This window comes from Podarcis filfolensis (assembly GCF_964270895.1).
Source record: "Podarcis filfolensis genome assembly, chromosome: 2".
Classification (NCBI taxonomy): Eukaryota; Metazoa; Chordata; class Lepidosauria; order Squamata; family Lacertidae; genus Podarcis; species Podarcis filfolensis.
This window is the reverse complement of record NC_139605.1, coordinates 102453218-102465865: the sequence shown is the minus strand read 5'-3', so window position 1 is coordinate 102465865 and position 12648 is coordinate 102453218. Positions and strand designations below refer to the sequence as shown.

General features: G+C 43.7%; 1 protein-coding gene across 9 annotated transcripts in view; it reads right to left on the bottom strand.

Annotated features, from left to right (window-relative positions):
- Positions 1-12648, bottom strand: part of TEX2 (testis expressed 2) — a 96804-nt gene that overhangs the window by 27127 nt on the left and 57029 nt on the right. For all 9 annotated transcript variants that reach the window (XM_083598597.1, XM_083598603.1, XM_083598600.1 and 6 more), the window contains 2 exons: positions 4856-5056; positions 2288-2627 (listed from right to left, as the gene is read on the bottom strand). In XM_083598597.1, coding sequence (XP_083454723.1) covers positions 2288-2627; positions 4856-5056 — 541 coding nt within the window. The remainder of the gene's footprint in view (positions 1-2287; positions 2628-4855; positions 5057-12648) is intronic.

Genomic DNA, 12648 nt, shown 5'->3' with positions numbered 1-12648 from the left:
ATACAGGAATTTCCAGGGGAAAGGTAGCCAAGCCACAGCTGCAACATGGCTGCTTACAGTCTACCCAATTTTGGCTGCATACACACCAAACATTTAAAGTATGTCTCTTCCCCCAAAGAACCCTGGGAACTGTAGTTTATTAAACATACTAGGAACTATAGTTCTGTGCGGGATAAACTACAGTTCCCATGATTCTTGGCAGGGGGAAATAACATACTTTTCAGTGTATGATGTGTAAGCAGAGCTTTTTTTCCAGGTGGAACTTTCCGGAACTCAGGTGGGCGCCACTGCCATTATAAGAGAACAAGGGAGGTGTTCATGGTGAGTTCCGGCACCCCTTTTTCTAGAAAAATAGCACTGACGCTAAGGAACTTAACCATACAATGGCAACAAGATTCCCATCAGGTTTATATAAGGAGCAGAAAGCTATACCTATCCCCGTGGACTTTTAGCAAAAATCCTCCTCCTCTGTTTAATATACCTGGGTGAGTGAAGCTATAAGAAAGGGAAAGCCCCTTGATAGAGGCAGCAGTATGGATACACTTTCACAGGCTATGAGAAAAAGAAAAATCTCTGAATGACATTGCAAATAGAATAATTGACAGAGCAATCCTGATTTGGGCCAGGTAGAGCAGAGAAACAGATCTAGCACCACATCCAAAGCCCTGTCATCTCACGCTGGTCAGGGCAGAAGGGGAGGACAGGACAGCTGTGTCTAATTTTCTGCTTTGCCAGTGGATGCAAAACTGCTGGCAACACACCCCTCCCCGAAAGGCCCCATTTCAGGACTTTCAGGTTGCTAACAATGGCAAGAAAAACCCTAGCAATAGCGCTCTCTCTCTCTCTCTCTCTCTCTCTCTCTCTCTCTCTCTCTGCTCGCATGGCTGGAGCTTGGACTTCTGCCACATCAAAGCCCACCCCAGCTGGCAGGATTCTTTTATGCTGGCAGAGGCTGGTGGAAAGGGAACTATACCCAGTTCTAAACTGCTCCATCATTCGTGTTGGAAGGGAGAGGGTATAGGATTGCCCTGTTAATTTTAAATCAATAGAAGGAGCAGATTAAATCCCTCTAAATAAAAATTCTGTAAATTCAGCAGGTTATGCAAACCTAACAAATCTGCATGAATTGAATTCGTATATTTGTATTTATTTCATAAAACAGGCAAGGGCGACCCACCAAAGGTAATAGAAATGTTGCTTTTGAACAATGGCAGGGAGTGTGCAAACCTAGGGGGAGGACTGTGTCCTGAAGTTGGTGAGATAAAACTCTGTGTTTTTAAAAAGCCTGACATCACTAAATGCTTAACAGAACTGCCTAAACTTCCCTTGGTTCCTATTTTATTTTATTGATGCACTATGCACTCCAAGGTTCAAATTATGGCCAAGTTTCTAGATTCTACATCTATATTGCTAAACGACGTCAGAGCTAACTTAGGCACGTTGCAAGCTGCAAACATTTTGTTCTGCAAATATTTTAAAAGAGGGGAAAAAGATTTGTGATGGGAGAGGAAGGGTGAAATAAAAAAAGGCCTGATTAAAAATTAATGTCTGCTTGCCACATTCGATTTTAAAATTACACATCTTAAGCAGTGTGTCTGATGTTTCTTGCTAATGTAACTTTAGAACATTTAGATTCATGCAAGTTTCAGTCAGTGGTATGGCCTCCACGTTTTTCCTAAATATTTTTCTCTGAAGAGTGACTGACGCACATCTGATCATTCTAAAGAAACAGCAGCGTGTTTTACAAAATGACACCAATTAAATAAAATAAGGTCAGAAGCACTCTAGAAGAGTATACCTATACCTCCCTCCCAGACACTTGAAAACAGAACGTCCAAACATTTTACAAGGCCCTTTTAAAGAGAAAAGCCAAGCTTTTAAAGAGAAATTGTTGGGCCAATAGAAGGTCAAACTACAAAGTTCACACAACATTTGCTGACGGTCAGACACTACTTTATATTTTTCCTTTAGGAAAGACTTTTTAACAGCAGTGAACGTGCTAGCAGATACCCTAAGCTCTTTTTCCACTCATTTTGACTCCGTGCAGCAAAGTACATATGGCAGGATATTAAAATGCAGATAGTTAAAAATGGATTAATAAATGCACGACGACTCTGGGAGGAGTTAAATTGCCCCCAGACTGCAGTCTAGACATGTTCTGTTTAACACACTGAATGCCCAAATGTTCCTTCTGGAATATATGCCACTTCCAATGAATCTTTTATAAGCTGGTACTTTGAGCTCGCTACAAGAAGAATCTTAATAATATGAGAGAACAGGGTCCTACCAGGCTTTTGTCCACACACAGCAATTGGCTTTTTCCCTTCAGATTTCAATTTGGAAGCCAGGAGGAACCTCTGAAACCATTCCTCCTTCTCCCTACCAGTCCTCCCAAAGAGATAAAGCACTTGGTCCTTCTGAGTGATGGACTTTGCTCCATCCTGAGGTTGCCTCTTGGGTTCTTCACTGCTCGCTTCCACTTTTTCTGAGGTGGGCTTCTCTTCTGAGGTCTCTTTGTCAGCCTGGGCTTTAGCCATGAAGTCATCTTGTCTCCCAAGCTCAATGCAAATAGGATATTTTTTGTTCCAGATTCTTTTCCGGGCCAAACTTTTGGGTACCAGGTGAATCTGGAAAACAAGTTGCGAATTCATTTCACTGGCCCACCACACCGGGCAGGGAAATACGGAACGGTAGGCATTCGTTGAATACGTCATCAACTGCAAACAATGGTGGACGGGGACTCTCCTTTACCATTTGGTCTTCCTGAGCTCTAGGATTCTTTCCTAGAGTTCACAGAAAGCCTGGGAAGGCTTGGCCCAGAGGAGTTCCCCATCAGTCCCTCTGCTACCCCCTATTTTTCCTCCTGTCAGTCCCCACCCCCCAATAACAATGTAAGTTTGGGAAATCAGTGGGAGAGGAGGCCAGTTTAGCTAATACCAAGAGGAGTCAATTACAGTGGTACCTCGGGATGCGAATGGGATCCGTTCCGGAGCCCCGTTCGGATCCAGAAGCAAATGTAACTAGCGATGGCACGTCTACACATGTGTGCGTCGCTTTTCACCGCTTCTGCGCATGACATCATTTTGAGCGTCTGCGCATGCGCGAGCGGCAAAACCCGGAAGTAACATGCTCCGTTACTTCCGGGTTGTTGCGGAGCGCAACTCGAACACGCTCAACATGAAGCATATTCAACCCAAGGTATGACTGTACTACTACTACTACTACTACTACTACTACTACTACTACTACTAATTTATTATTTATACCCCACCCATCTGGCTGGGTTTCCCCAGCCACTCTGGGCAGCGCCCAAGAGAATATTAAAAACACAATAAAACATCAAACATTAAAAACTTCCCTAAACAAGGCTGCCTTCAGATATTTTCTAAAAGTCAGGTATAGTTGTTTACTTCCTTGACAGCTGATGGGAGCGTGTTCCACAGGGCGGGTGCCACTACCGAGAAGGCCCTCTGCCTGGTTCCCTCTAACCTCACTTCTCGCAGTGAGGGAACCGCCAGAAGGCCCTTGGCACTGGACCTCAAGTGTCTGGGCTGAATGATGGGGGTGGAGACGCTCCTTCAGGTATATGAGGAGTGCTTAATTTCAGAGGGCAGGGCCTGCTTCATCCTGCCATGTTGAGGATCTTCCAAGCTGGAGCAGGTAGCTCCCCTCTACATTCTAAAATTTAGCACCATCTCCAACTGCAAATGGGGGCAAGCAAGAGCCCCAATATAATAAACTCTTTCAGTTCTCATTATTTACTTGTAGAAGAAAACTAACTTCTACAAGTTAGTTTAGGGAAGATTTTAATGTTTGATAGACTGTTGTATTTTGATGTTCTGTTGGAAGCCGCCCAGAGTGGTATAAATAATAAAATTATTATTATTATTATTATTGACTTGTAGAAGAAAATGAACTTGAGCATCCACAACATTGAACAGGCGGTAGTGAACTTTAACACAAGTAGACAATGCAAGCCTCAACATAGTCAAGGCCCTATATGGTGACTTCAACTGAATGACATAGGCAATGGCATGTCTGCATGGACCCCTAAAAATATCAGTTACATTATGTCAGTAACCAAATAACCGTCACCAAATAACCCATTTTTAGCTGATTACATTGGTCTATTGATCCCATTATTGTGTAATAATTCTCAAGAAAACTCCACAGCCAGTTCCAAAGGTATGTAGCCAATGGTGGCTTTGTGGTAGAAGAAAGCACTGATAGCAAGGAACTCAGTTCTCCCCAGTTCCCCTTGCTGTCTTTGAAGATGGAGGCAGCAACATTGTGAAAATTCAGCATTGGTATTTAGAAAGGGGAACATTAGATATTTAGGCAGACACGGGGATAACACTGAAAACAGAACTCCTATGTTCTCAACACACACCCCTTCACCAATATACATAGCTCTCACACCAACACACATAAATATTAAACACATGACATCATGCTACAAGTTTTCCTACCCCGCTCTAGTTCCATGGCTGTTATCTGAGGGTCAGGAAAACATACACCATAGTGATGTCACATTTTGAGTTTCCTTGGATGCAGTAGCACAAAGAGATGATGCAAATAAAGTATTTTATTATGTTTGGCAGCAAACCATAATGGCTAGTCCCATTATCCAAAGAAAAAACATTGCAAGAGACTTAAAGTGGGGCTGGCTCACCTGTGACTTTCCAGATGTTGCTGGACTGCAATTCCACCATCCTTCACCATGCTGGATGTGGCTGATGGTAGTTGGAGTCCAACAACATCTGGATTGAGTTAGCCACCCCTGGATGATGATGATGATTTTAAAACACTTAAGTCCTCATGCGGGAGCTACCCATAGAATGTCATTGGAACTCACCTTGCTTTCTGTAAGATCATAAATTTTCTGGCTAATGTAAGTGACTTCCGGCTTGGCTTCATTGTAAATAGCCCTTCTGGAGATATTTTTGTTGGGGTTCGAAAGTCTCAAGGTGCTTCCTTCAAGTCTCACGTAGACAGAGTGAGTCAATGTAGCATGGTATGTCTCCGGATCGTAGTTATGGATCTCATTCATCCAGCCCTGGAGAAGACACAGGGATTTTACTGAAAGGCAATTCAGAATAGTTCCCAAGGCCAATTTAAAATGTCAGCCGCTGAAAGCCTAAATCCAACAGAACAAGGTCAAACGACAAGCAAGACAAAATTAAGGTTCTGTACGGCAGCCACCTTGAGCGCTGCAGGGAGGAACCGATTCCTGCCTTTCCATCGTGTGTCAACCTCATCCATTCCATAATCCTTGAAGAGTAAATGCATTTTGACACAGAGCCAGAGCAGGTTGGAGCAGGTTAGTGGCAAGGCAGGCCCTAGGACCTAGGAAAAAAAACCTCGAAAGCTCCTTATCCCTAGGACTAAGTGTAGAATTAAATGATTTGCAGCAGTGTAGAAAGGACTAAGGCGGTTAAGCTGCCCACACTTAAAAGTGAATGGAGGATGTGGTAAAATATTATTATTATTATTATTATTATTATTATTATTATTATTATTCCCCCTCCCATCTGGCTGGGCTTCCCCAGCCACTCTGGGCGGCTTCCAACAAAATATTAAAATACCGTAATACATCAAACATTAAAAGCTTCCCTAAACAGGGCTGCCTTCAGATGTCTTCTAAAAGTCTGGTTGTTGTTGTTCTCTTTGACATTTGGTGGGAGGGTATTCCACAGGGCGGGTGCCACTACTGAGAAGGCCCTCTGCCTGGTTCCCTGTAACTTGCCTTCTCGCAGCGAGGGAACCGCCAGAAGGCCCTCGGCACTGGACCACAGTGAACGATTTGGGGTGGAGATGCTCCTTCAGATATACTGGACCGAAGCCATTTAGGGCTTTAAAGGTGAGCACCAACACTTTAAATTGTGTTCGGAAACGGTACAAAAGGCCTCACTGAGACTCTTGCTTGCTAGCCCTGCATGTAAGTCAGAGTGTGCGGCTGAATGTTGCTCAGAAGCAAGGCCTCCATCAGTGATATCTTAGAATGGCAATGGCATCCACCCATCTGAGTTGTGACAAGTTCTGACTGGAAAAAAAAGCCAAGGCCTTCACCATCCCCACTCACTCACCTCCCCCAAATCCTGGGGACCCCTGGCAAGCAAAACACCCAGGAACAAAGCGCCCAGGATGCTTTATGGACCTGCTTCCTCTTGTCTCCTCTCCCAAGCGCTACAAAAACATGTGATCTGTATGCTATCGGAACAAAGGGGTCTGCAATTCTGACATATCCAAAAGCTCTTGGCAACGGCATGGAGCTCAGGCGGCCTCTGCTATGCAAACTGAAGTTTAGGCATAGCCCATAATCTCCAAAGAAGGGGGATTCCCCTCCACACACAAACACTTGGCACCATTTGCCTAGCTACAGAAGAGAACAAAACAGCCTCTGTATGCCTGAGGCTCTTGGGTACATGGTTGGTGTCACGTAAGGGCATCATTAATCCATTGCACAAGACAGATGCAACATTAAGGCAAAATATGCTCACTGAGAGCAACAGAAAAAATCCCCCAGCAGAATACCACTCTATAGCAGGAAATGAAAGTCTTACCAAAGAGCCATGCTTCTCTAGAACAGATTACCTTTGAGGCAGGAACACATGCTTACAAAAATGTAATTCAGACCAGTTTCCCCATTGCTTCCCCCAACAACCCAGTAGTCCCTGTCTTCATTTCAATTTAACTGGGTAATGGAATTAGATTAACCACATGCTGCTCAACTGATTTATTACACCTGTTGGCTCAGGTTTTATAGTTAGAATAAGTGGATTAAGCTCTGCCAGTCTAACCACATTAGAAATCCATCCCACTCCTTTAATCAGTTTGTGAACAGAAAAATAGCACACCTTCATTTCTTCGACACTCTGAATGTTATTGGTTAGACCTGGGGTGGGGGGACAATGACAAGGCAACCTTTTCCAGGTCTCCCATATCCATGCTCAGTTCTTGAGTCATCTTGCAACCACTTTTCTCAAACTACAGGTGAACAGTATTTATAAAGCAGCAGGTTTACCTACATTATTCATGCCAAAAGCTGCCACCACCGCTGGTCTGTATCAAGCAAGCAGTGCTCGGACTGTCAATACGAGAACGGTACTTAACGTTCTCAGAAGTAATTGCATAAATTGTTTTCAGAAGAAACTGTATAAAGGCATACAAAAATACCACACACAAAACACGGAAAAACGACATTTGAAAGGCAGAGTGAGTAAAATGAATCAATCTCTTACTCAATAAGAGCAAGTAGGGTCCCTGGAGCTGCAGATCAGAAGCAAACCTTTTCATAACTCACGTACTCAAAACATTTATTACTTTTAGCATCTTTATCATATTCAGAAGCATGTCTTGCTGCTTCACATCCCTGAATGCTTCTTCTCCCTCGGGCCTACCCAAAATGCTCTCTGAACACAGGAACAAGCATGTCAGGGAGAAAGCTATCATAGAACCACTCTTTCTGGTGTTCTAGATTTCCACGGCAAAGGACTTATCATCTGGGAAAGCATTCAAAGGTCCTGTCCAGTTTTCTGCAGCCATACACTCCAGGCAAACTGTTTACCAGGTACAGATCCAATATATGATTTTGGGCTGCCCTTGCTAGCTAAGCTAAACCTTGTTGGTTGCCAACTTCTGTTCCTCCCCTTTCCCTGCCAAGGAATCCCCATTCCAGTCTTTCCTAGGAGAAAGATAGGATGAGTACATGTCGACTAAGCCAGCTAATGCCCCTTCAGTGGTGCTTTATATGAAGTACTTTGGGAACGACAATTTGAAACTAACTGCTTTTTAACGCAGCATTTCTGCAGCAGCTACTTTCTGCATTAGAATGGCAAGTGCAGGTTTACATAGTTGCTTTAGTTCTAGGTACTTGGCATCCATCAAATTTCTGCTTTAGTTAAATTCAATGGAACATTAAAAGTGGTATTTTGTGCATAACTGCAATGCCGGATTAAACCCTATGGAGGCCCCTTGGCAGTTGAAATCTCGGGGGGGCCCTTGCAAGAGCGACAACAAACAAGATCAAATCAATATTATTTTGACCCTTTGTCATGGGGCCCACAAAATGCATGGGGCTCATAGGCCGGTGTCTACTGTACCTATTCAGTAATCCGGCATAAATAATTTGTGGCACAAAGTTTCATGAGCCAGAGCCCACTTCACCAGATGCTATAGTCCAGGGAAGCTTATGCGACAAATCTATTAGCCTTTCTAGTGCCACAGAGCCCTTTTCTGTGTTTGCTGTAAATAAAGGTAAAGGGACCCCTGACCATTAGGTCTAGTCATGGCCGACTCTGGGTTTGCGGCGCTCATCTCGCTTTATTGGCTGAGGGAGCTGGCGTACAGCTTCTGGGTCATGTGGCCAGCATGACTAAGCCGCTTCTGGCGAACCAGAGCAGCACACGGAAACGCCGTTTACCTTCCCACCGGAGCAGTACCTATTTATCTACTTGCACTTTGATGTGCTTTCGAACTGCTAGGTTGGCAGGAGCAGGGACCGAGCAACAGGAGCTCACACTGTTGTGGGGATTCGAACCGCCGATCTTCTGATCGGCAAGCCCTAGGCTCTGTGGTTTAACCCACAGCGCCACCCGTGTCCCCATTTGCTGTAAATAGGGTTGGCCTATTTCAAAAAGTGAAAACCCGGACACAAAAGTTGTTGAGCTTCCAACATGGGCTGCCATACTTTCAGCTACTTCCGCCCGAATACCAGCCATGTCTAGGAAATTCCAGATGTACGGCAACCCTAGCTGTAACGCAGTTAACCCTCTGGAATTAAAATCAACACAATTCATGAATACCCACCGAATTATATTTTGAATTATTATTTATTAATTACACTTATATTCCGGCCTATGTACCGCAGGTTTTGGGGTGGTTCAATCTCAGAAAATTTCTGCATTTCACTCTGGACTAGAAAGGCACAGAATTCTCTAACCCTTACTTACACCAAAAGTGTCAAGGTAACAATTGTGTAGTGCCTGGCAGTGGGTAAGTACACTTTCCCAGTGTGGGTGGATTACTCCCTATGGATATTTGAACATATGAATCATACTGGGTGACGCATATATCTCCAATAAACCTGCTCACGGAGACGAGCGAAAAAATATCATGCAAATCTGAGCAGGATAATACGCGACACAGATATGACAAAGGATGCCTAGCAGGAAGTGCAACCTAAGCTGCCGCAAGCAGGGCAGGAGCGGAAGAGAACTCTTCTCCTGCTTTCCAGCAACTGGTATTCAGAGGCAGGCGGCCCCGATTCTAGAGGCAATATACAGCTATCATGACTAAGTAGCCATTGAGAGGCTTATCCTCCCTGAATTTGTCTAATTTGCCTTCAAAGCCACCCAAGCCACAGTGTGGCAAATGCCACAGTTAGCTGTGCCTTGTGTGAAGAAGTAACTTGATTTTGTCTGTTCTTTATCCTCTCACCTTTCAGCTTTGTTTAGTGGGGTAGGAGAGCTGCCGGGGGTGGGGGTGGGGGGTGGAAATCATACCTGGCAACCAATGCGCCCCTTTGGTTTCAGATAGTACACATGGACGAGTCTGGAAAACCCGGGACACAAATTTTCATGGCCCTCTAGCAGCTAAGGTGGCTCATTTACCAGAAGTCATGTATTTAGCGTTAACTCTGGAAGTGTATACAGTGGACGCTCGGGTTGCGAAAGTGATCCGTGCGGGAGGCACATTCGCAACCCGCAGCACCACGTCTGCGCGGGTCGCAATTCAGTGCTCCTGCACATGTGCAAAGTGCGATTTAGCACTTCTGCGCATGCACGAGCGCTGAAACCTGGAAGTAACCCGTTCCAGCACTTCCGGGTTTGGTGCGGTGCAAACCCGAAAACACGCAACCTAAAGCGTCTGTAACCTGAGGTATGACTGTACTCAATTCTGACCAAACGAAGTCTCCTGTGGAACCTCGGGTTAAGAACTTAATTCGTTCTTGATGTCTGTTCTTAACCTGAAACTGTTCTTAACCTGAAGCACCACTTTAGCTAATGGGGCCTCCCGCTGCCGCTGCACCGCCACTGCACGATTTCTGTTCTCATCCTGAAGCAAAGTTCTTAACCTGAGGTACTATTTCTGGGTTAGCGGAGTCTCTAACCTGAAGCGTATGTAACCCAAGGTACCACTGTATATTGTGCTCTAGGAGGCTTAATATACAAAATATAGTGATTTTATGCACCTGTATGTAGCTACCCTTAACTGCCTTTTTTTCTCGCTTTTATAAATGATCTTTATTGAGATTTTATATGAAGCAAATACAAAACAAAATTAACGGAACAAAGAACACTAGACAATGTTTGGTAGAGTAGTTCGAAATGCCACAGAAGAAAAAGGGGGGAAAACATAAGAAATAACAGGCGAACTCGGGGAGGAGCCAGAGTCGACTAAAAATTAGGGTTGCCATATTTCAATCAGTGAAAATCTGGACACAAAAGTTGTTGAGTTGTTTTTTTTTGGGGGGGGGGGGGTTGTTGAGCATAATCATCTCGGAAGCTAGAAAGCCCCACTTTGTAACCTTTCCGCCCTACTGATCTGTAGAGAAGTGTGAGCTGGAACAAGAGGAATAGTGGCAACATAGCCACCTTTATACTGTTAAGAGAGTTTTTGTACATTAAACTGGACCCAACGTTCCCTTTTTGGAACAGTGAGATCTTGGTCAAATGTGGACCAAGCACAAAAATGAGGTCATTTGCCCGAACATTTTCATACCCCAATAGCAATAACGTTTTGGATGCCTCAACAGGACATGGAACCTTAGGGCAGCCTCCAACTAAAGTTTTCTCAAAGTAAAAGGTAAAGGTACCCCTGCCCGTCAGGGCCACTCTAGGGTTGTGCGCCCATCTCGCTCAAGAGGCTGGGAGCCGGCGCTGTCCGAAGACACTTCCGGGTCACGTGGCCAGCATGACGAAGCTGCATCTGGCGAGCCAGCACCAGTGCCGCACACGGAAACGCCGTTTACCTTCCCGCTATAAAGCTGTACCTATTTATCTACTTGCACTTAAGGGTGCTTTCGAACTGCTAGGTGGGCAGGAGCTGGGACAGAACGACGGGAGCTCACCCCGCCGCAGAGATTCGAACCGCCGACCTTTCCAGGAAAGCATTCTTCAATGTCTGGATAAGATATAAAGACTTACTTGAAAATAAAACCCCAAGGTGGTTATCACCGATGGAAGCGAAGGCTCAGAAAAAGCTCAATATGGAGGCCAAATGGCCGAAATATTGGGAGATTTTGGAACAAGAAGGAGATAAATTGAAATTGCAGAGTTTTGAGAAACTAAAAGATAAAGTGCGAGATTGGCTTCATTATTATCAAATAAGGGAGGCTTACAATCTGGACAAGAAAATTGGCTTCCAGGTGGAAAAATCAAAATTGGAAACAGAACTGTTAGATCCCAAAACGTAAGAATTTGTCAAGAATGTACAACTTGCTGTTGAAATGGAATACTCAGGATGAAACGGTGAAATCTGTTTTGATAAAATGGGCACAAGATGTTGGACATAACATTATGTTTGCTGACTGGGAACAGTTGTGGACCACAGGTATGAAATTTACGGCATGTAATGCCTTAAGAGAGAATATTATGAAAATGATATACAGGTGGTACATGACCCCAGTCAAGCTTGCAAAAATCTATCATTTGCCCGATAATAAATGTTGGAAATGTAAAGAAAATGAAGGTACATTCTTTCACCTTTGGTGGACGTGCCCAAGGATTAAGGCTTTCTGGGAGATGATCTATAATGAAATGAAAAAGGTATTTAAATATACCTTTCTGAAGAAACCAGAGGCCTTTCTCCTGGGCATGGTCGGCCAATTGGTGTTAAAGAAGGATAGAACTTTCTTTATGTATGCTACAACAGCAGCAAGAATACTCATTGCAAAGTATTGGAAGACACAAGATCTACCCACCCTGGAAGAATGGCAGATGAAGGTGATGGACTATATTGAATTGGCGGAAATGACTGACAGAATCCGAGACCAGTGAGAAGAGTTGGTGGAAGAAGATTGGAAGAAATTTAAAGACTATTTACAGAAGTACTGTAAAATTAATGAATGTTAGAATGATGTCGGAATGAATTTAAGTGGTTTTAGCAGTAATGTTATAAAGGAGTATGTAAAAATGGATTGTTAACAGGTGAGAATGTAAAGTTATAACATATTAAGATAAAGGATTAAGATAAAAACAAAATACAAAATACAAAAAACAAAAGGATTTGCTGAATTAACTAATGAACTGGAATACAAAAAAGGGAGGTGTGAGGAGGTCAGGGAAATAAGTAAATGAAAGACAAGACACGAAAGGATTGATTTATTTTTAACTGTATTTATTTTTTCTGTATTTTGTATTTTTTTGCTTTTTTTGCTTTTCTATTTTTTTCTTACTTCTGTAACCTTTTCTGAAACTTTAATAAATATCATTTATAAAAAAAAGGAAGAACCGCCGACCTTTCGATCAGCAAGTCCTAGGCTCTGTGGTTTAACCCACAGCGCCACCCTTTCTCAAAGTAGGCATACTGAAAATAAACATGACTCAGTTAGGTCCACTAATTTCATGGGGTCTACTCTGAGCAAAACGGGTTGACTATTGCCCTAAGCTTCCTCAAACACTCTACTGCCAGAACAACTTGCCAGGC